At 35.7% G+C, this 25,154-nt stretch overlaps 1 protein-coding gene across 1 annotated transcript; it reads left to right on the top strand.

Moving 5' to 3' along the window:
• Positions 1-10,221: 10,221 nt before the first annotated feature.
• Positions 10,222-23,558, top strand: LOC136812691 (E3 ubiquitin-protein ligase rfwd3.S-like). Its single transcript, XM_067069217.1, has 14 exons — positions 10,222-10,431; positions 10,660-10,793; positions 11,329-11,420; positions 11,792-11,923; positions 12,307-12,477; positions 12,768-12,951; positions 13,534-13,632; positions 15,243-15,403; positions 16,423-16,502; positions 16,796-16,925; positions 17,683-17,780; positions 18,663-18,754; positions 22,090-22,260; positions 23,090-23,558. The coding sequence occupies exons 1-14, from the start codon at positions 10,275-10,277 to the stop codon at positions 23,240-23,242; spliced, it is 1,854 nt and encodes a 617-aa protein (XP_066925318.1). The 5' UTR covers positions 10,222-10,274; the 3' UTR covers positions 23,243-23,558.
• The last annotated feature ends 1,596 nt before the right edge of the window (positions 23,559-25,154 follow it).

Below are 25,154 nucleotides of genomic sequence, written 5' to 3'. Positions count from 1 at the left end.
AAAAAACAATGATGGAGCCAATCATGTATCATGCATATTGAATAATTGCTGTTTTATCATTGTTTTCGCTGACTACATATTATTCAACAGTGGCCTCTTTGAAAAAAGTCTACTTTTTTTGCCCAGATTCAACAAGCCATAACCAACAAAATTAATACTGACATCAAAAAATTCAAACGCCTTTCCACTAGACATTCTAAATATCTGCCATTGAAGATGTTCCGAAATTAACCAATCGGGTTTACAATCGGAATTCCTCTGGGAGTTAGCGAGTCGGGAAATGTAAAGTTACGTAATAGGAAATACATTATTTTTCCGGGGGTGAAACGTATAAAAAAATTGAAATGCTTTATTTTTTTCTTCATTATATATTTAAGTTTTCATTATCAAAATTCTAAAAATGCTAATTTGTATATATGAAAAAAATCGTCAACTTTGAGCCGCAATTCTAGCCCAATGACCCAATTTTTGGTTCCATTTTTGAGATTTGTGGCTTAAAAACTTTGTACAAGTTTCATCTGAAAAAAATGATTTTTATTCATTGAAAAAATTGTGGCTGCTGTCTTATCAACATAGTTTTTCTTGATTTGTGCCGCAATTTTGGCCCATTTTACAATTTTTTTTTTTTTCAACTACTTCAACCTACTTTAGAACCAATATTGTAAGTTTTGTTTGAAAAGGTTTTTAAAAAGGTATTCAAAATTTCTTTTTGTTTGCGTTTTTGAAACCTCACAATTTTTGAATGCCATCAAGCTATTACTTACTATTTTACACCCCTTTTTAAACAGCGTCTTCTGTGGGCGTGATATCAGGCGGAGACAAAACGCCCTCATCGTAAGATTCTCGGGTCGTCTTATTGTTTGTTCCTTTTGTCGAGTCTGTCGGTCCTATTGTTCATGCTAAATCCATACACGATGACGTCAATGTTTGGTGGCATACCTGAAAATAAAAACAAAAAGATTATTATTGACTTGACTTATTTATATAAATTTGACGTCAGAACAGATCAGTCGCGCTTTTTAATAAAATACAAAAACATGAAAAAAACAACCAAATTTCAACAAAAAACGGTATCGCCTAGCAGAATTTCAACAAGAGATGAAATCGAAAATGTTGCAAATCGATGTACAGAACAAAATTGCATAAAAGATGACGACAAAATGAGATTAGAATGTCATAAATGTCAACGAACACTGCATTATGCATGCACAGGACACCATCTTCCCAAATACAAATGTTCCTGAATAAAGGGCTCGAAAATACAATGCATAAATTGCTGTTCCATCAATCAAGACTACACAAAAATCTTGGACCAGTCAAGAAAATAAAAGCTGCACACATAGCCGAAAGAAATTAAGCTGCGGAAATATTATCACGGTGAAAAACGATGAAAGGAAGTTGACTGTTTCGTTAAAAATTACAGCTAGATGTCAGGGTACGTTAAAGAAAGAACCATGTTGCGATACAATCAGCTCAATTTTTAGCGCTGGAAAAACTTACCACTAAAATCTAAGATACAATGAATGTGAAACCTACAGATAACAAAACGAAAACCAAATTCAAAGAAAAGTTTTGCGAAATCACGAACCAAGAGAGTTAAATATATCCAGCATGAAACAAATACTTCGCAGCGAAAGGTCGAAGAACAAATGGAAGAACAGAGAAAGCAATCAAGGGAAGCTACCCATCACCAGGAGTGGAAGAGAAGGAATAGAGATGAAAGATTTCGTAAAGAACTCCTAAACGACGTTAAAATAAACACAGAGCCAACTTACGTCTCCCGTATTGGTAAAGAATCAAATCGTACACGACATCAAAGTTGTATTTAATGGGGGCATGTAAAATACAATTTATGAGAAACTTAGGGAATTGAAGCAGTACGAAAGTACGCCAACATGAGCATCACAGACGTTAACAATAATGGAAAGAGACCAAGTAAAAGAATGGAGAAGTAAAGCAAAACGAGGAGAATCGAGCAATGCCGCAGAGCGATGGAGAGTGCGAGGAAGTCCTCAAGGTGTTATATTTAAAAAAGATATTTTGTAAAACAAGATCAGTTTAGTAACCTTTGTAATAAACCAAACCACTGTATGAGCGATTTAAGAGCCCATGTGATGCACGGTGGCCTGAAATCTGTAAATTATTATTATTATTATTATTATTATTTTTGCATGAATTACGCTACCTTATACGTCATTATAAAATTATACAAAACGAAAGTGAGTCTAGGCCGCCCGCCTAGAGAGCGCGGGCCCTGATATTTTTTCTCTCGCGGTCTTCAGGGGAAAACGAAAGTGATCGATATTCTTCAACCGAAGAACTTGCCAAAAAAAACCCTAGACAAAAAGATGTATTTTGAGGTTGGGAATGGATCCTGCGAAGATGAAACAATTTTGACTAGGCGTTTTTTTGGCAAACCCAAAAACTCTAATTTTTTTCTTCCTTCAAGCTAAAAAGGTTACGGGTTTTGGGCAATCGAGGCAAAAAGCTGGTGTTTTCCGTAAATCTGAGAATCGCGATAATATCCTCACTGATGCTAAAGAAGCAAAAAAGTGAAAAAAACTACATGAAAATGAAAAAACTAAAATTAGCAATTGTGATTTTTGAATTCTTCACCCTTTTTCTGATAAACATACAAAGTTTCAGCCTTCAACAACAATTTCCTTAGTCTACACAATAGACAGATCCTGGCTTTTAGGCCTTACTCTTGGTCTATAGGCGGCCACTAGTGACCCCCACCGGGAATTGCTTATTAATAGGTTTAAACATAATAGACAACATTCACAAAAGATGTTTATCAATAGAGATTTTAAATAAAAGAATGTTTAAAACACAGCTGATTGGCTTAGGTTTCAAAACTCTCTATTGTTTCATTAAAACCGCAGTGCGCATGCGATTTATCTGGAGAATTTCAATATTCAAAACAAGAGCAGTGCTCATAGCCCGAAGAGTAGGAGTTTTACGCTCGAAACGAAGGAAGATATGACGTAGCCTACAATTTCCTCCATTTCCAGAAACATTCGTTCATCGTTAGTTGCAAATTCTTTTTCTGCCGTCAGAAGGCAATTAAAAAATGTTGCAAAAACGTTCGGCACTTTACCAATTTGCCGTCTAGCCCAAGTCCACAGTGTTATATACCGCTGGAAAGCTAAGATCACGGGCTTTCTTTTAGTAAAAACCGGAACGCTTTAGCATACATAGAAAGAAAGTTCAAAGGGTTCAAAGTTCACGGAAAAATGAAACATTTGGTTTGACGTCAACAATAGTTGTGTGACTTCTGGAGTCGCTACAACAGAACAACATCCATCACAAATCATGTATGATCAGGGTTTTCAGTAAATTTTAGGAAGGTAGGAGACTGAAGGTCGAAGTCGGGTACTATTTAAGTGATGTAGCTATGTGAGAGTCACTTGAGGGCCCACCATGGTTGGGCCCGAAGGGCAAGAAAATTTTGAAAAATGAGTTTTAAGTACTGAAAAAGCGTTTTTTAGCAATAAAACTACAGTATAGAAAAATCTAAGCAAAAAATAATACTTTTTAGGTAAAAGTGTAATATTAAAAAATTAAAAGATGCACATATACTTCAAATGTCTTCTTCTCAAATCAGCATGCAAAAAAATCATCAGATTATGAGGAGAGAATAGAAATGAAAAAGTTTCCTTAATAGCTTAAATGGCACTCTTTTTTCATAAGCACATAATATATATTCAGGGTTGTTTTAAAAACATATCTTGTTTGAGTTTTTATTAAAAGTACCATAGTGTCCTCCCGCACTTTATAAAGGGGGGGGGGAAACCAATTTTCCAATTTTGAATGGGTGAGGGGGGGAAATGAAAATTTGAATAGTAAAGGGGGGAAAAAAAGAGGGGGGAAAACATCGATAGTTGGCAAATTTGGTGGGGGGAAGTATGAAATCACTTCAACTTTATCTCAGCAACCAAGGTCAGTCCACATGATATCATGTGATTAGATCATGATTGAAAAATTAACCAATTTTCGTTCTATTTTGTCTAGTATTCCTTTTGCAGCAAAATTTTACGTTTGTGTCAGGTTGAAATTTGAGAAATTTATACGGGTATATGGGGCAACTGATTTTCAGAATTTTCTGGGGGGAAAGCAAAAAAGAGGGGGGAAACTAAAAAACCGAAAAGTCATAGGGGGAAAAAAAAGAGGGGGGAGATTTAAAAAAATCAAGAATTTGGTGGGGGAACAAACCCTGGAGGACACTATGAGTACATCATTGAAAAAAACCCCTTATTATCAAGTTAAGTGCTTATAAAATGGCATCAAATAAACCCCCTGTATGATACCTCATAAAAAATGAAAAAAAGCACATGTAAAATGCAATAACTAACAATGTCGAAAAGAATTGCGGAGGACCGAGAGAATAGTCCGGGAGCCAAATCCTATATCTCCTTAAATAAGCGCTTTTGCTTAACCCAAGATTCTACAGGATAAACTATACGTTTTTGGAATCTTTATAAACTATCCTAGTTTAAGAAATGGTCGGTCCCCAAAACTAACTCCTGGTCAGTTTTTCACACTGGGTTCAAATTTAGGGGGTACTTTTTACCCTTTGTAAGGATTGGTTAAGAAAAATATCTTTCCATGTATGATATAATTTGCTATATCTCATGAATAAATCGACCAATTGCTTTGAAACTTTGCCAAAAGTTTCAAGATAGATTGGTGATCATCATTGACAAAAAGGTTTTCCGAAAAATTATTTTTGGGGGTTTACCTGGGGGAAAAATAGGAAAAATTTGGGTATTTTCACTGAATTTTGACATTTTATAAGACTGGGACCTACTAAAACAACTTTTAATGAGGCACAAACTTTGTGTTATGATAAATCTTAATGCGACACACTAGAAAAATTTCTTGTCTACTGTATTTAGTATCATTTTCGATGTTTCAGGGGGGTAAAAATGCCCATTTTATTGAATTTTTACATAATTTGTGCAATTTTCACTGCTTATCTCGCCTAAAATATCTTTGAAAATAGTTTTAACTTGATCTTTGTGTAATATACACTATAAAATTACAATGCTGACTTGAAACTCTCACATACAGGGTGCAGTTGGAGAAACCAAGGGGTAAAATTGCCCATTTTTAAGGAATTTTACCTAATTTGAGCCATTTTCACTGCTTATCTCGCCTAAAATGTTTTTAAAATAGTTTTAATTTGATTTTACAGTGATATGCACTGGAAAATTACAATTCTGACTTGAAACTATCACATTCACAGAGTGCAACTGGACAAACCAGGGGGTAAAATTGCCCATTTTTTAGTGGACTTTATTAATTTTTGGGCTCATTGGACCCTTAAAACAGTATCAAGGTGTACGAAATTTGATTTCGAACTACTGGAAACATTTTTACTAAGAAAGGATTGACTGGCAATTTAATGTTTATTAGGGCTGGTTTTCATCCTAAAAATTTAGGTTTTTGAGGATGCTTCTCAAAAGAAAAACATCCAAACTCAGGCGACTGCGAAATAGAAATTGACATATTTACCCCCTGATTTACCACCTGTAACCCTGATGGCGGACATTGAAAACCACAAATTGCTTTCCTCCATTGCCTACCAAAAATATCCATTTTTCCAGTAGTTAGAAATCAAACTTTGTACACCTTAATACTATACTGTTGTATGGGTCAAATGGGCCCAAAAATCAATAAAAACGATAAAAATTGTCTAAAATTGGCAATTTTACCCCCTGGTTTCTCCAACTGCACCCTGTATGTGAGAGTTTCAAGTCAGCATTGTAATTTTCTAGTGTATATTACACAAAAATCAAGTTAAAACTATTTTCAAAGATATTTTAGGCGAGATAAGCAGTGAAAATTGCACAAATTATGTAAAAATTCAATAAAACAGGCATTTTTACCCCCTGAAGCGTCGAAAATAATACTAAATACAGTTGGCAAGAAATTTTTCTGGTGTATCGCATCAAGATTTATCATAACACAAAGTTTGTGCCTCATTAAAAGTTGTTTTAGTAGGTCCCAGTCTTATAAAATGTCAAAATTCAGTGAAAATACCCAAATTTTCCCTATTTTCCCCCAGGTAAACCCCCAGAAAAAATTTCCCGGAAAACCTTTTTGCCAATGATGATCACCAATCTATCTTGAAACTTTTGGCAAAGTTTCAAAGCAATTGGTCAATTTATTCATGAGATATAGCAAATTATATCATACATGGAAAGATATTTTCCTTAACAAATCCTTACAAAGGGTAAAAAGTACCCCCTAAGTTTGGGCTCAGTATGAAAAATTGACCAGGAGTTAGCTTTGGGGACGGACCATTTCTTAAACTAGGATAGTTAAGAATTCCAAAAATGTATAGTTTATCCTGTAGAATCTTGGGTTAAGCAAAATGCCATTTTTCAGGTTTGGCTCCCGGACTAGAAGTCATAATTCAAAATTACTCCAAGAAGTGCATCTGAAAATAAAGACTACCTCTAAAATCAAAACGCGTGCATCTATAGCTAACACGCTGAACTTTCTAAGCTTCCGTACCATCCACCAATACCTCTCTGGGCCAGCGTACATGCGGGATATCTCTTAGATATTTGCTTGGTTATCTCCCTAGGCCTAATATTCAGCCCCCCAAAAATGAAAATTAAAGATGGTAACTCAAGCTGGACGATTTCACTTTCGATTTCAACTTTTCAACCTCCCAGACTCTGTAGACAAAAACACAACGGTAAAAACCGCCTTCAGGTGGTTGAACAGCTAGGAAATCCAAAATTCAATTTTGTGATAAGTGCTGTTCAGTTTCTTAAAAGAACCCCATGCCATTCTTTTTTGGGTCAATAAAAGGGGGACCCCAATACACGTGCGTTTGGTTTGGGAACGCGAAACACGAACTCAAACTACCCATGTCTAAACTTTTCAATATACGCTTACACTTACATATACACTTACAAACATATACTACTTACAAAACAAACACAGAAAAATAAATAGCTCCTCCCCCCGCAAGGCACTAAGTGATATCGCCAAGCAGGGTACTAAGCTATTGAATAAAAGAAAAAAACTTAAAGGGAAAACCATCACTAAAAAGATAAACCATCACTAAAAAGATAAACACAAATATTAAAAAACAATATTAGAGCTGTATAAGAAGATCATTAAACTAAAATAAGGCAAGATTCAATGGCAAGATTAATTATTGAGTTGTTTAGGTTGAAAGGTAATTCTGGATCACCGTACAACAAAAGGTTGAAGAGCTTAGAAGGGCTTAGTGGATAAATATTTATGTCTAGGTTCTGAAGTTTGTTGAACAAAAGATGTCTTGCCTGAGAGTAAATAGAGCAGTGCAAAAAAAGTGTTGAGAGTTTTCAATGAAATTTGTCCTACATGCACAAAAAGGATCTAAGGTATCACTGTGTCTAAAACTGTGTCTAAATTTATGCTCATTGAGGTGACTAAATCCTACTTGAAGACGGTTGAGAAGGACCACACCCTGGTTGTCACAAGCTCCAAAAGCAGGAGAAGGTTTGTGCCTTAGAACCTGTATTTTTCACCAACCAGAGACATCCGCGCCATCTTACCACTTCCAAGATGTAAATAATAAGCAAATGAGTGTACTGAATTTCATCGAGTTTAGCTGGCGGAATGCAAAACTATAGCCCAAAACCACTCAAATGTGCATACGCGAATGCTTTTTTCGCGCGAAAATCACCCAGGCCCCTTCCTTCTTTACGGCTACCATTTTGAAATTCGGACCATAGCAGGCCGTTCCATAAGAAAAACAAATAAATCTTTAGCTCATGTTCGTAAAATTTTAGGCTCTAAACGGCAGATTATTAAGGATGTTAATTTTCGAAGAACCCGCCAGAGAAATTACTTGAAATTTTGAAAAAGAAAAGGTTTGCATAGTTTTCCAAACGCGGATCGAAGCAGTAACCTAAAAAATTCAGGTCAAAGTGTCTGCTCTCCTATCTAGGATACCTAAATCTCCAAATTAGGATACAACTCTCCTAGTTAGGAGAGATTGGCCAAAGGTATCCTAACTTGCACTTGTTCTTGACTGACTAGTGGCAAAACGATGGAGCATTTGACGTCACTCGCACGGCAAGTTACACACTCTTTATTTGTTAATCCCATCAGGGGATATACGGTTAGGCGGCGGGCATTCTCTAATTCTCCAATCGGTGTCCGGTCATATGGAATGAAAACAAAAGAGTTAAAAAGGGCGCGCTATCAGTGAAAGTTATCATGACATGTTACATGACAGAAAGTATGATTGATAAACTTGGTGGAGTTTTCAAAACAAATTTGTTGTCAAAGAGATTTAACAGTAAGTGAAAATACAGGCCAGAATATCAACAGTCCCATGTTTTGACCAATCGTCCCAAGTTAGAGCAGTTGACGGTAGATCCCTCAAAATTCCGCCATATTCCCCTTCTTATAAGATCCCTCGAAATCGGAATCTGAATAGTTCCCAAGGATGCACTTCATAGCACATTCGCTGGTCTACCTCTCCTCCTTGTGCCTTGGAACTCACTTTTCATACATTTTTTTGCAAGGCTCTCCTCTGGTAGTCTCGAAATATGGCCAAACCAAAACAAGCGTCTCTTCTTGATAATTTGAGCAATAGTCTTCTGACTACCATTCAATCTCACCTTCAAATTGATTACACAGTTCATTGTCAGTCTAAACTTAAACTCCTACCGTGAAGTCGGGTAACTTGCATCAGTGGAGGGAAACTTGCATAGCCATCAAAAGACTGACCAGTCAAAGCAGCAAAATTTCAAAACAAATGAACTACGCAGCTCCGCTCGCAGCACTACTCTACCATTTTTGTTTTGATTTCACTTTGTATTTCAATGACCAGTTTATTATTTTATATATTGGGCTATGCATGTTAGCCTCCACTGATGCAATTTACCCGATCCGTGATCCTAAGGCTTAGGTCTTTTCTCATCTTCAATTTTCTGAAGAAAGCGGGAATTTGATGCGAGAGTTAGATTGTCAACAAAGTGCCATAAAAAAATCATTGAATAAATTTAAATAACTTTAAATCTTAAATATTTTTATTTTGAACAAATGGTGCAAAAAAGTGAAACATGGAAAAGTTTTATTTTTTATTGGTTCAATCGATAAGGGGATTTGGAAAACTTTCTATGTTTGGTTTTTTGCACAAACCCCTGTAACTATGAGGCAAGCACCCCGTTGCTAAGATATTGGCTTGAAATCGAAAATGAAACCACTGAAAACGAAAGTAAAATCAGCCCGCATTCCCATAGTATGAACCCCCCTTTTTTAAGGGGGGGGATCTGAGTTTTCAAGGAAGGCTTTATAGGGGGGGATGGGCAATTTTCCAGTTAAAATGGGGGGTTTGAGCTTATAGGGGGGGGGGGGGTCAAATAAAAATGGGGGGGATAGTAACTTTTTGTCTTATTTCTTATTTTTCCTAGTTTTACTATTATTAGTTTACTGTTTATTTGCTAGTGTTTTCAAGTTCATTGACTATTGGTACGAATTCACACTGAAAAATATATTTCATTCATCAAAATTCTTCCGCAATACTCGGGAGTACAAATTATATGCTGGGGGCTCGGACCCCTGTAAATGGTGCGGGATCAAAGAATCTTAAAAATAAGGGGGATACCTTTATAGGGGGGATGAAATATTAATGGGGGGGTTCAGACCCCTCTGCACACTATGATTCCAAATCCCGTAATCTTGATATAAAAGTTTTGGTCTATACTGATTGTCATGGTATCTGTAATCAGAGAATTGAAAATTGGTGGTCACATCAAGTCATATTAGAGTGCTTTTTTTTCTTACAAAAATGATTAAACACTGTTCAGGAAGAATGGAACAATCACTCAATTAGAAAATCACAACATAGTTTAGTTTAATGGAACCCCAATGGTCTCTTGTTTAAAGAAAGACAATCAAACTCAGCCGAACAGTTTTTGGAAATGCAACACTTTCTGATAACGCATCACTTTTTGAGAATGCGATAATACAACTGCTTGAATGAAATCTCGATTGCTTGAAAGAAACTTTGACAGCTTGAAAGAAACCTTGACAGCTCGAAAGAAACCTCAACAGCTTGAAAGAAACCTTGACAGCTTGAAAGAAACCTCAACAGCTTGTACTTCAGCTCAGAAGAAAATGCAGCCTGACCTTTGACTTCCATAATAACATATCAGCAAAATGGAAAGTCAGTGTTTCCTTTCAAAATGATTCGATTTATCTCTTAGTGACAATAGAAAATACTCAGAAACTAAATGAAGTTGTTTTAATGAAGAAAAATGATCACCAGGAGAGCGCGAAGGAGAGTCAACTCTCAACAAGAAGTTGATCAGATCGAAGAAGCAGCAACTCTTAATGTTATTACTATTGAGGATTCACCAAACGAAGAAAGTGAATCAAACAACATGACAGATACTGAAGCTGATGTACACATGAGTAAGATTGATTTGAAAAAATTGTCATTTTCTTTTGAAAGAATTTCACTTGTTCTCTAATATTTAAAGTTTACATTTTCCACTTCAAAATATATATAAGTTTTTATTTCACCTGAAAAGAGTGAAGTGCGAAAATATCATAAACATCACAAATCATAGATGTCTTAATCACCAGAGGTAAATTTCAAATGTACTTTATGTTATTAAACCAAATTTTTTCTTCATACAGAGACACCCGAGGGAAGCAATACTCGATTAACAGCATGTGCTGTACAGACCACTCCTGGTCTTGCATTGAATGGTCCACCAATTGAACAAGGTCAAGTTGCAAAAACTCTCCCTCTTAATGATTCCATGGATGAGGTAAAGACACTGATCAGTAGCTACTTGACTGGATCGGGCTTCCCATACAAAAGGAAGCCTGTCCAGTTTTTGAGCTGACTAGTCCACCATCTTTTAATTTCATTTTTCATGGTGCTCGAAAGTCTTAAGGTAAATTAGAAATGTCGGACTAGTCGACTTCAAAACTGGGCACAATTTCAAATCTATAAGCAGTTAGCCAATCTAGTGTTTAAAGGAATATGATATCTGTTGGTGAAGATATTTGAGACTGTTTTTAGACCAATCTGTGCTGTAAAAGCACCCCCTGTTTTTCTAGCAGTGCTGGAAGGATATATCGTTTGATGATCAATTAAAAGCAGTCCCTATCAAATTCTAATGTCACATTGTAAAACGAAATTTAAAAGGCAAAAAAGTTTGAAAACAAAGATATGTGAGTGCGGATTGGTCTTAGACTCGTGTGTAAAATCTTGAGAGCAGGAACTTTCTTAGCTGCCATTCTTCACAGATATGCCACTGTGAATTTTCTTGCTTTCTATCAGAACATTTTATTTTTCAGGAGCAAAGTTGTCCAATTTGTTTTGAAATGTGGACGAGTGCAGGAGCACATAGGTTGGTGTCATTGCCATGTGGGCATCTCTTTGGAAGGAGGTTAGTAGTAGTGAATCAAAAAAAGAAACTGAAATAATGTTACTTGTTCACAAATACTTGTTCAGTGTTGTAACTCTTCCGTCTGTAGATGGAGATCCGTCCAGTTGAGTGACAAATAAATCATTTCTGTCTAGCCAGTACACTATGAGAGGTTTTGGGTCAAATGACTATTTAATTCCCAGGTTTTCATCCATATTCACAAAACCCAGTTGCAACACTTTTTCTCAGCTCATTATTTTTTGGGTACTTAACTTTGGAAGCTTTTTAAAGCACATTCCAGCTCAATAGCTAAACTAATGATCGCCCACTCACACTAATCTTTTGCCCAGATCATCAAGGCTTAATTTCAGGAAGGATCTTTTTTTTCTTAGCTGTATCGAGAGATGGTTGAAAGAGCCGAAGAACAAATGTTGTCCTCAGTGCAAGTCCACTGCAAAACGAAAAGACATTCGAAATATTTTTGCAAAATCCTTGAAAGCATTGGACACAAGTGAAAAAGAACAGTAAGATTTTCTTTTGAGATTTTTCAATTTTTTCCAATTGTAAGGCAATTTGACTGGATAGCAAATCTAAAATTCTGATGCGTTTTAGCTGTTGTAAATGTTGCACCAGCACCCTGCTTTTATTGCTAACTCCATCAGTTATATTATCCCAAGATATATACTATGACGTCTTTGTAATTGATTTCAATTAATAGAGTGTGGATTGTTTATCTTCTAGCAAATGAGGATTTCCATCCACTACCATTTGGTTGATTACTATAAACGGCTTTTTAAAACTGAAAATATAATGCTTAAAACAAGGGTTAAGAAACGTGGTTGAATTATGCAACTTACTTTCCAGTCTGTTAAACCCTGCTAAAAATGTTTTGCTTTCCACATTCTAGAGTGAAGAAGGCTTTTTTAGAGGAGCAATACAAACGTAGCAAAGCGGAAGAGAACGAAGCCAAAGCTGTTTTACAATGTCAATTGATGCAAGCAGAGATGGAGAAGTTACGAAAACAAATCAGTGAACAAGCCAATCAAACCAAAAGCAGTGTTGCGTCATCCTCTAGAGGGTATACCCTGAAGGAAACTAATTTTTGGCTACTGTCTACTTCGAAAATTAGTTTCGTAAAGTACAACTTTTGTTGAAAATTCTAAAAACGAATTTTAAGCAAAAGGTAGTTAGTTGGGAACCTATTTTTTACAGCTTCTGTATATTTCACCTAATTTCTTTCATTTAAATGGTTTTGGCAAAAATTTTAAACTTTTTATTTTGTGAAAATGGCAATAGTTGGCGAAAATTAATCCACGCAAAAATTTACTCCAAAAGTAGTTGAAATCAGAAATTTTCTTTCTCCTACAGTGATGTTGCTGGTCCCTCTGGTTCAGGCGTTCAATCCACATTCATGGCACGCAACCAATTCTCGCCTATGAAGGCTACACAACAACATTCTCAACAGCAGAGGAGACCAGCTAATCCACGAAGACCTGCTTTAAGCGACTATGGAAAAAGTTATAAATTCCAAAGAACACTACAAGTTTCACAGGTTTGTCGTTTGCATTATATCTATCTGTATTTCTAAAATTCTTTTATTGAGACATCATCAAGAATCCCCGAAGTGCTATTTTATTATTTCAAATGTTTTCAGGAAGGCTGTAGACCTTAAAGAGTGTGTTTAGCACGTTCCACAGTTAATGATAGAGCCCTGTACAGGGGAGTCTTTAGATCAAACCACTTTAACTCGAATGTCTCCTTAGCTCGAACAAGTTTGCTGGTCCCCTCAGTTAACAATGCCTCATAAACCTTACTCCATAACTCGAAATTTCCTTAACTTGAACAAATTTGCGTTCTCTGTGCGTGTTGGAGCCTCCACTGTATTTATTTTTATGAATTCATGATATGCACCGTTGCAATGTCTTCTGACATTACATCATAGACCCAACAGCTGATTCGTTGTAAGTGACGTAAAATCAGCCGCAATACACTTTCAGCCAATCAGCTGTTGGATACGTGGAAGACATTGCAATGGTGCATATCATGTATATGTTACTCTCAGAGATTTGACATTCCGATATCATAAGTAAAAGTCGGTTTTAAGATGATCTTTTTCACATTTTTGTGTTTACAGAAAGATGCACGTGTGTTGGCGTACGATGGGACTCACATGACCATGGTAGTCACTAAACCTTCTCCTAATCAACTCTTCAAAGGTTTTGGTGTTTTTAAGGTCGGTGTTACAGGGTGGCCAGCGATACTGGAAATACTTGAAAATACTTGAATATACTGGAAAAAAATACTGGTACTTGATTATACTGGAGTTTTTGAAAAAATGCCCATTTTTCCAGTATATACTTGAAAATGATAAATTGGAATACTTGAAAATACTTGAATTTCTTTTTTCAATCAAATCTTCTATTTCCAGGGCTCTTACAGGCTGTTTTGAAGTATAAATTTTCCAAAATTTTCTATTCGGACCCAACCATGGTGGGTCCTCCTGATAACAATGTATTGTACCCTATTTGTAAGGTTGGACATTCTTGGTTGGTCTTATTTACTTAACCTATTTGATATGGCTTTTTTTTTAAGATGAACCTTAATGGGCATACAAAAAATGAAAAAAAGGAAAAGCAGAATCTTAGATATTCTTCAGCTCGAGTTATTTACTGCAAGATAACCCTCATTGAGAATTTCAAAAATCTAGCCTTTGGAGCATGTATTGAAAGAATATATCCAATGTGCACATTTCCACTCTTTCTCTGCCAAATCGATATCTGACATTTGCAAATCAAGCTACTGCTGAAAAATGGAGCCCATGGTAAATGAATTGTGCAGGCTAATGCTAAAAACTCTTGCTATAAAATAGACCTTCAGGGAGCAGTGAGCCGTAGGGAAATGATTCTAGAAATAAGAAGTTGAAAATTGGGAAAATGTCAATTTTTCAGCAAAGTTTTTGATTTGACTGAATTGACTAAACTCTTAATTACACGGTTTCTTCGTCTGCTAGAACTGGAAATGTCTTAAAAGTCTTGAAGTCTGATATTTGAAGAAAATATTTCTGATAGTCTCTAGAAAACATTCTTGAAATATCGGAAAATTTCTTCCTACTACTTTAGAATTGCAAAATAGATTCTACCCACTTTGCTCGCAACCAAATCTTCTGATTTGACAACCTTGCTACGTAAGCTGTTAGTAATAAAATTCTAGAAATTAGACAACCGCTGTAGTACGCCATGGTGTCATAAATCCACTAGTTCTAAAGCACATTTTGATATGTTGTTTAATTTGAGAAAATGTCAAAATAATTCTGGCATCAATGACATTATTTTGTGCACACAATTTTGTCATAATATTTTTAAGAAAGGGAAGCCCATAAAATTTCTGGAAAATTGAGGATCTGCATATCCCTATTCTAACGAAGCACCATACGTAAAGTTCAAAATATACTTGAATGTACTTGAATTTCGCACCTTCATATACTTGAAAATAGCAAAAGATATACTTGAAAATTGTCAAAAATGCTCCAAATAGTACTTGAATATACTTGATTTTCAATGATTAAAATCGCTGGCCACCCTGTGTTAATTGTATTGATACCATATACCGGTGTTAATTGTATTGAAATGTATCTCGTTTTCTTTTAGATAGATATACTTTCTACAGCACTCTTTTTACAGTACTGCTAGAGTAAAATAAAAGGGGAACAGAAAAGAATGAACGGGATGAAATTATTATTCAACAATTGAGCATAATTTGGTATCGTATTTAGATCTCAATCCACCCTTGCTTTGACCTTTCTGTCAATACACTCGATATTCATCAACAATCTTATCTACATAGGTCAGCTCTTTAGAACAGCGATCGAGCGAGTATATCAGTATTCATAGCAACACCATTCGAGATGCTAAATTCAATCCAACCGGTGATCGCCTCTTATTGACGGCATCTGTGGATAAGACCTTGAAATTGACAAGTGTTCTCAGCAATTCAATGGTTCAATCGTAAGTGACTATAATACATCATTGATATCTAACTACTTGACTGTATCGGGCTTCCTATAATAAGAGAAAGCGTGTCCAATTTAAGAGCTGACTAGTCCGCCATCTTCTTTTTCAATTCTGGTCGTCAACAGCGCCATTCGAATGTTTTGATATTTGAACGTTCGAAAATCTTAAGTAAGTAAGAAAACAACATGGCGAACTAGTGGACTTTAACAACTCGGCAATCTTCCACGGAAATCTCTGAGTAGTTAGTCTATCTAGCGTGCAAGTAAAGGAATGTTTTCTGTGCTATACATAACTATTAACCCTAAACTACGAAGGTCAAGTTTACCAGGCAGTAATGACGTCGAAATTCTGTATGTGGGTGAATTGCACCAAATCTATACCGTGGTTTTGAAAACAAGACAAACTGTCTTTAAATTGCCATAGAAGTAGATTCATCACAGATTTGAGCTACAATATTTCAAAGACAAAATAAAATATCAAAAAGTGACTTAGCTCTGACTGATACTTTTTACCACAGTACCAAATCCACAAAAACTTAAGCTCTAATACCTCACACATCTACTTCTATGGTACTTTGAATACAGTTTGTCTTGTTTACGAAACCACGGTACAGATTTGGCGCAATTCACCCATGTATCAGAAAATCAATGCAACTATCTCGCATATTTCATCTCAACATTTACTTTGTAAACTCTAACCTCTTTTTCATGCTTTAAGGGTTGATGTTTATTGGATTATAATTTGCGTGATTTTTTTTACTCGATTTGGCAAATTCTAGGTACCACTCACACTTACCATTCCTAGCACCATAAGTCGATTATGTTTAAACTAAATCAGTTCAAATTACGTCAATACCACGCACAGTGCATTTATGTATGCAATGCCTTCAGGTAGTTGACATGACTCTATAAATCTGAAAGTCAATTATGTTTTTATGTAACTTTGTCACAAGGTGTTTTCAAAGAAGCAAGAAGAATAAAACATGATATGAACTTTATTTTTACATCCTTAAGGTACACCTGTCCAAATCCAGTCTGGGCATGCGCGTGGGACGAAAGCAACTGTAACTATGTTTACGCTGGTCTACAAAATGGTAAGCTGTTTATCAAAACAATATTTTTGGCTGAGGGAATAAGAAAAGCCGATATATACGGTGGAGTCTCCATAACTCGAATCCGAAGGGGGAACACATATTTGTTGATTTAAGGAAATTTCGAGTTATGAAGTAAGGTTTATAAGGCATTGTTAACTGAAGGAACAAGAAAACTTGTTCGAGTTAAGGAGATATTCGAGTTATAGAGGCTCGAGATTCAACTGTATATAACACCAAAAATAGTAGACGAACAATCTATGTATTTTCAATTTTGATATAATTTCGCCTTTCAGGTCAATGTTACGTTTACGACATCCGGCAGACCAGTGGTGAACTTTCAGTTATCCGCCCTCGTTTGGGTGTACCACGCCCCATCGTATCTTTAGCTTATGTACCACCTGGAAATGAAAACTCTGTTTTAAGGTAAGAGGAATGGTTCGTTCGTTCGTTCGTTCGTTCGTTCGTTCGTTCGTTCGTTCGTTCGTTCGTTCGTTCGTTCGTTCGTTCGTTCTTCGTTCGTTCGTTCGTTCGTTCGTTCGTTCGTTCGTTCGTTCGTTCGTCGTCGTTTTCGTTCGTTCGTCGTCGTTCGTTCGTCGTTCGTTCGTTCGTTCGTTCGTTCGTTCGTTCGTTCGTTCGTTCGTTCGTTCGTTCGTTCGTTCGTTCGTTCGTTCGTTCGTTCGTTCGTTCGTTCGTTCGTTCGTTCGTTCGTTCGTTCGTTCGTTCGTTCGTTCGTTCGTTCGTTCGTTCGTTCGTTCGTTCGTTCGTTCGTTCGTTCGTTCGGTTTTTTGGCATTTTCTCGAGATTTCATCATTAGTTTTTTCTGATTTCAACGCCCAAAACATGGCCAAGTCCGATTTTTGAGAAAATTTTTTCCGGCCGAATATACCGGAATATCGAATTTGCAAAAATGCCCTTAGAAAGATTCTTTTTATACCTTAAAGTGAGGGTGGACGAACTGAAAACATTCTTTTACTCCGTGGAAATTTTAGAATAACTTTTTACCCCCTTGGAAAAATGAAAAAAGACCCCCTGGAATTTTTTCTCGGATTACCATCCGGAAATATTCGTCCAACCCCCTGTATGAATATAAAATGGAATGACCCAATGTAGATTGAAATTGATTGATAGCACCATCAAGATTTCTGACTTTAACACTGAAATTCACATTCTGATTGTTTAGATGCCAAGGAGTGTTGGTTGGAACATTACAAGGTGGTTGGTTCATACAGAACGTCAATAACGAAAATTTCATCGATCATCAATTGATATTGCCTGAAGGTCTGTACATATCCAAAATTCAAACAATGTTCTTAACTGTTCTTAAGACTAAAATGCTCTTAAAATGTTCACCATTTGTCAGTATTTTTATGTAATTTCTTAAGAAATGGTGTTTTAAAACTGCAAAGTCTTAATATGCTCTTAACTTGTTCTTAATATTGTAGCCATCGAAACATTAAGTTTTATATAGTTTGTTCTTATAAAAAAACTTGAATATTGATATTTCAGGCTTCAGCACTCCATTTAGGCCACTGACTTTTATAAACCCTGATCAAAGTAACATTAGGCATCTTTTAACGAAGTTTGTTTATGAAAGAAGTATCCGCCAATAAGTCATTACAATGTTAAAAAAGGTCAAACGGCGCTATATCATCATAAGTATTTAGAGGAAAAGTAGATCTAGCGCTCTCGATGCATTTACACCGCTGTTGAGTAGTGCTGCCATTAGGGTACCACTTTCAAAGAAAAACAGATTTTGCTTGGTCATGATTGAGAAACTACCTCCAGGATCTATTATTTTAGTGATCTGCTCTAATTTCAAAGTCACTAATCACCAATCAAATCTTTTAGGTCCAAATTATTTTCAGTACAGAAAAAAGGAATGGTATTGTATTTTAAAGAGCCCCCCACCCCACAAAAAAAATTGTTTCAGTAACTTTTATCCATATTTATCCAATTGACTTGAAATTTTAAAAGTGTGCACCAAATATATGAATTGGCATCTTCGGTGAAAATATAATGAAAAAAATAAAAGAATAGGAAGATGCTCAAAGGGTTAATATGGAAAACGCGACAACCTCTCGACAGAAGTTTGATGTTCAAACAAGCTTTCACCAAACAAGGTGAAATCATTCTTTTATAAAAATTTACTTTTTTCTCTAGGTTCATGTTCTGGTTTATATTTCGACAAAACCAACCGAAGTTGTTTGCTTTCACAACGGCCTGGTAAAAGTAATCACCGCATCATCCAGAGTGTAAGTTCCATTCATCCAGAGTGTAAGTTCCATTCATCCAGGGCTAAATTCTAAATTGGCAGGCTGGTCCTTGCTTTGTAAGTAGTTTGAGATACTCCACTGCAGGACGGTTCTGCTGTGATTACTCACAAATAACCACTCATTTCGTCAATCTCATTAAGTTTTTATTATTTGCTTTTCCCTCTCCTTATTAGCAAAAAAGGATATAAGAACTATTCCAAGATTATGTTAACGGCAATCGGAGCTTATCTTTGCCCGATTGAAGGGCCTCTTTGGGTGCTTTCATATTATGCATAGGTCGCGGCGCACCTAGGTCCCTATTGGTGGTGTCCAGTCAAAAATGAGCGTGACGTAACAACGTACCCCTTTCTCTGGAATGGCCATATAAAAAGGCACTAGTAGTCCCATTTTTGATTCAAATGAAACAAACTTAATTATAAATATACGTTTTCCAAAATTGAGTTGGGTTAGTCTTTATCAATCTTCAATGATGTCAAATTTCTGTTAATATGAACAAGCCAATTCCATGACTTAAGATATATGACGTCACGCAATCCTTGTAAACCCTCTTTTCACGGTGTTACATGTTTGTTTAGAGAACATCGACATTTTTTGAAGCTTTCGGATGACTAAAAATGTCACCTGGACCTTTACTTTGCTTTTGGTCAAAATGGATGAAGTCTTAAACGAACTTATTTTGATAACCCAGCGGTGACTAACTGAATTCTATTGAGTTCTATTGAAAGGTTATATTTTTACATAAGTGTTTCCGTTTCATATCAGACACATATTTCATAACAGGACAGTGTCTTGTTATTATTATATTATGCTGATATAAGCAAAAAGTTGTTTTTCTTTTCTTCCTTCTGACCAATCTTGCTCCACATCCAATGTGAAAAAGCTTGAGAATTAAAATTGATGAGTAAGCAAACGATATCACTCTTATTTAAAAACAAAACCTTTAAATGAACTTATTTTGGTAACTCAGCAGTAGAGCTGAGGGTAGAAATATATAATATCCTGATCTCATTATAATATTATCCCAATTCTTCATGAACCCTCTTTGATACGAGCAAGATTTGATTAACAGGTAATTAGAATAATTATAATTGCAACAAGATGAAACAGGTCGTTTAATTTCAGTTTTAACACAAGATCAAGAATTCTATTGAATTCTGTTAAAAGGTTATTATTTAACGTTAATGATTAAAGCGACTATTTGTTTATAAAGCGTAAGGAAGAAATACTAGACAAGCAAGAAATACTAGCTTCGTGCAGAGCCCAAAGGCTAAAGTCTTTACTGTTTGGCTCAACCAACAATAGAGCGTACGGAAACACAGATCTATCTATAAATTGTATATTCAAATGTCATTACCTTTAATAGGGACTGGTGTGGATCATGATAATGGGTGTCCTGTCTATATTTGACACAAGTTAATAACTGCTCATTTGATGGTCCAGCTAATGTCTTCCGTTTGTCCAGGTCATTAGCGGGTTACGAAAGGGTGATTACAAATCTAATTATGGTCACGTTCACGTTGTCTCAAAATGGGGCATGTTGAATCAATTGCTGAAACCCAATAAATGAGATGACCTAGGGTTAGGTCCTCATGACACTATTATGATCTTTTCCTAAGAGTGTTTCCATTGAAGTGTTGTGATTCTTAACATTTTTTGAACCTACCCCGGTGGAGGTCCTATATATAAATTAACCGTTGTCCGTTCGTTCGTACGTTCGTTTGTTCGTTATGAGCTTTTCTCCAGATTGGCTCATTCAATTTTCCGATATTTTGCACAAAGAATCAAAATCGTAAACCCTTGAATGTGACGAAGCCCGATTTTCGGAAAAAAAAACTTTTGGGTGAATTTGCGCCAAAATAATGCCCAAAAATGAGGTTTTTTAAGATTTCCTTGAGTTTGAATCGTTAATTGTTTCTGATTTTTTGAATAAAGACAGAGCACCATCATAGGGAAGAAATGGTCGAAGTAGATTTTCGTAAAAAAACATTTTCGGCTCAGAAAATGAATTTCTAGCTATAAGCATAGATCAATGTTCTTACCTAAATCACTCTTTTTCTCCATGAGATGGATGTTTTTTTGCTATTGAAATCGGTACCTTTTCAGAAGATTGGGGTTTAGGTTTAAAATTTTGAGTTGCTAAAATGTTTTCTATAAGAACTGGGCCAAATTCTTGATTTATTTATAAGCACATTGGAAAAATAATTTATTTACTGGTCTGAAGAGCTAATTGTCGTATTCCGCTGAAATAGAGTGTCTTTTTTGCTTGGATGAATTTCTACAGGTCTACTTTGCATTATTTGGAAACTTGTTTTTTTTTAACTTTTTTTATAAACACATGCTTGGAAATTTGGCCAAAATGTGCCCCATAATAAGTGTTTCTCTCGAGATTTTATCATAAGATTTTTTGGATTTTTTGCTTAAAAGTAGGTTACTACCATAGTCAAAAGTTGGCTGAAGCAGATTTTCATTAAAAAATTTTAGAATCACTATTTACAAGCATAGATCAATATTCTTTTATCTTATGAATAAACAAGAAGCCCAGAGGGCATGAAGGCCCAGCGAATAAAAATATGAACTGAACAAGACTTGAGTAGCAGAGGGGATTTGAACCTGGAGTCGCTAATACAAGCCATAGACGCCTTAGACCATTCGGCTATCTCTTATTTGCAACGATGAGAAATACTTCATAATATTTAATCTTATATACAGAGATGTTAGTTTTTTTCCTAACACGTGAACAACTGAACTGTTCACATGATAGAGAAATGTAAAAACAACTTTTTTTTAAAAGAACATCTTCCTAAAGAGAAGAAGGTTTGTTACGATTATTTCTGTGTAAATCACATTGTTTTTCTTAAAACGTACTACATCTGTTATATTCTTATAGTTTTAATAGTTAATTGTATTTTCTCCTTTTATGTTTTTAACCAATAAAGACGATTTCAATTGTTTTTTATTCTGTCAATCATGTTCTAACAGCCAATCAAATCCTTCACAATATGTACTAGCCTGTGCTGTGCTTGAAAACGCGTATCGCCTAGTAAATTGTTACACACTGACACCGGGCAGAATGCTAATGAAAGGCCCAGTACGCTAAAGCTAGCTGGGCCAATAAGTTACCTTTTTACCCAAACAAACCTTACGATTTTTGATTTTGACCAGTTATATCTTTAATGTTCATGGATTAGTTTTGATAACCAGGTAGGTCCATAAAAGTATCGCTTGTGTCCATGATAGAAGCTTTATGTTTTGTTCTCATGAAAAACGTTTATTTTAGAAAGAAATTTGTTGAGTCACCGTTTTCTCTTTCTCAGGTTTTCCAACTAGCAGGAGACTGCACACAAAACAATCCAATTCACGCCAACATTGTTCAAAGATGTTTTGGTGGAAACCGCTCTCAATCGTTGACCAGGTCCATTTTATTTCCATGTCCTGAAGCCACAGATCATTTGATGGTTGCCTCTGGTGACGAAGCGTCGGCTTCCGTAAGTTTGATGAATCCTTTTCTCTAAAAACTTTCTAGGAATTTAGTCTCTAAAATCCATTCGATTTTTGTTAAAAAAAAATTTTGGGTTAATTTCAGCCAAAAAAAATGGCTAAAAAAGGGTTTTTTTGGATTTTGTGAAATATTTCATCATTAGTTTTTTTTTCTGATTTTTTTTGCATAGTAGTAGGGTATCATCATAGGTAAAAGATGGCTCAAGCAGATTTTTCGTAAAAACTTTTTTCGACCCAAAAACTCATCTTTATCTATAAGAATCACTATTTATAAGCATACATCGATGTTCTTAGCAAAATTACTCAATTTTTTGATGAGATTTTTTTTGAATATTTTTTTGCTCATGAAGGCTTAATTTTAAATATTTGTGTTTAGACATGAAATTTAGGCTGCTAGACGTGATAGAAAAATTGTAGTTGTTTTAGAACTTGGTGGACGTCAATAAAAAGACAGATTTCGAAATTAACGTTCTGTGAAAATTTCAAAGCTTCTCTTTTTTCAAAATTTTCTTAAAGGAACTATCACAGACCGGGTGTGCCAGAAAAAAGTGCCATTTTCTCGAGTTCTTTGAACTGTTTAAGAATCAATCCTTTTGTAATGGAAAGAGAAAGGATGAACTTAAATTATTAGGGGATATTTGTCAAATTCGGTCAACTAGACCAAAAAGCTATGGTCTAAGTGCTTTGAAAAAAAAGTCGAAAAAGGCGGAAAAAGGGTAAAAACGAGGGAATTTAAATTTGTTAGGTCCTGAATTTGTTCGGACCTAAATATGGTGTTTTATTTTGTATAAACAACCCTCTTAATCTACCTTGCAGGTCATTTTATGGGATGGGAACAACGGAAAAGACATGCCGAAGCTCTCCTGTACTGGTGGTACCATTTTCGATGTCCTATCCTTCGAAGCATACAATTCACATTTCATCGCTGCTCTCACCGAGAAAACCCTAAATTTCTTTCAATGGCAGTAAAAAGCACGACTTGGTCTGCAATTTTATTCTTCTTGGTCCTTTGTACATATTACGCGGTGGATTTGCCTGGTCAGTAGAATTTTTATTTTCTTACTGATCCTTTACTTTGCTTTCTGTTCTGAGAAAGTGAAATTGACAATAATATCTCCAGTTTCCAATGGCAATGTCAATCCATGATGCTGGGTAGAGTAAATTTTACATTACAATGTTTGATGATGTGCTATAGTATAGAGTCTCTAGAAACACATTCTCATTCATCATAGATGATTTTTTGATAGATAGATATACTCTGTAAATATATTGAACTAAATTTTAAGGCTCCATATGTTCTCTTGGAATTTCACTGAGTGAGTACTTTACTCATATGTTAATTGTCAAAAGAAATCGATGGGTTTATTGATTTCGGTTGAATTTGGGTAAATGAAATAAAAATATTGAACAAATTAAAGGACCCCCCCCCCTAGCTGTCATTATTAGTACTAGTATTGAAACGCACAGAATTATATTTCTAAGCATTTTTTTAACTTTCAAACGGGAATCAAGTGTGTGTTTTTTCCCCATCGTCTAAAAATGTTTTGACCACGTAAATCTGATTTTTGACGCGGATTATCCAGTAATCTAGGACTTCTCGGTAGTATTTCGATTGTTCTCACGGGGTCCACGGGCCAGCCGACCCGGTTATTTTATCAACTGAACAGAACTTTGGAAGGAGCGGGAAAACAGAATGCGAATCCTGAGTTAGTAACGTTGACGCTTTTGACCACTTAGTCATCGCTCCCTTAATACATTTTAAACCAAAGAACCACTATTTAGACGCGTGCCCGCGCGGCAATTTGATCAACTTCAGATTCTATGTCCGCTAAATCATACAACTACCCCTTAACTATTTCTGGACACATGAATCTGAAGCAGATTTGAATTCCATGTTGTTTTGCTTTTTTTCGCTATAGCATGATTAACAGCTTGTCGAGACCCTCTTGCATGATTAAGTGGCCACGCTTTAATTGCCACAACAATTTAAAATTCAAAGATTGTTGTTTTCCCATCATCAACAAATACATCAATTATATGGATACAACTAAATTGCCAAACGATATAAAAACAACGAAAAAATCAGAAGTGTTTTAATAAATTGTTGTCTGGTAATTTCAACTTAGAAGGCTGGTTTCAGTAACTTTGGAAGTACTTTTTTCTTGGATTTTTGTTTTGATTTAGGTAAGTTTATATTCTTCTACTAATTTTATCATCTCGGCGTTATGTAGTTTTTGTCGCAGCGGTAGTCTTTAAAATCTTCATTTACCAAGAATACAGTATCAAGCATCCCGGGGGGGCACTGGGTTTGCGGACTGACGGTATGTGCGGGCCAAAAATTGGCTTTTAAAATTGCACCCTTACAGTGCAGCAAAAATCAGTGAAAATCATACCCTTAGAGTGCATTTTCCCCCAAATTTTCGATCCCTTTCGTGCAAAAGATGGTCAAAATTCTAGCATTTTTGGTCAAAATATCTAGATTTTACAAGAATTTTCTGAAATTTCTACCCTTACAGTGTATCTCTAGTTTTTCCGACCCTTACAGTGCATTTTAAACATATTGGAAAAGGTACCCTTAGGACCCGCACATACCCGTCGGTCCTTTTGCCCAGCTGCCCCCCCCCCGGGTCAAGCATTTACAGTTCTCAAACTAAAAAATGAAATGCTTTCTCTCGCTTTCCACGTAACAGCTTGATTTATAGTCCAATTATTGTTGGAATCTTTTTTAAAGTTCATTGGGCTGTTCCATAAAATTTCCATACAGGGGGGGGGGGGTGGACGAACCTTTTCAAGTGAAAAAAAATTTCAAGCAAATTTCTTAGAAAAGTGTAGATATCCCCTGGAAAAAGGCTAAATTTGCTTGGAAAAAATTCTTTTTATG

The sequence above is a fragment of the Clytia hemisphaerica genome, unplaced genomic scaffold, assembly GCF_902728285.1.
Source record: "Clytia hemisphaerica strain Z4C2 unplaced genomic scaffold, Clytia hemisphaerica genome assembly, whole genome shotgun sequence".
NCBI classification, from domain to species: Eukaryota; Metazoa; Cnidaria; class Hydrozoa; order Leptothecata; family Clytiidae; genus Clytia; species Clytia hemisphaerica.
Note: the sequence above shows the minus strand (reverse complement) of the source record. Positions and strands in the feature narration are given on the sequence as shown.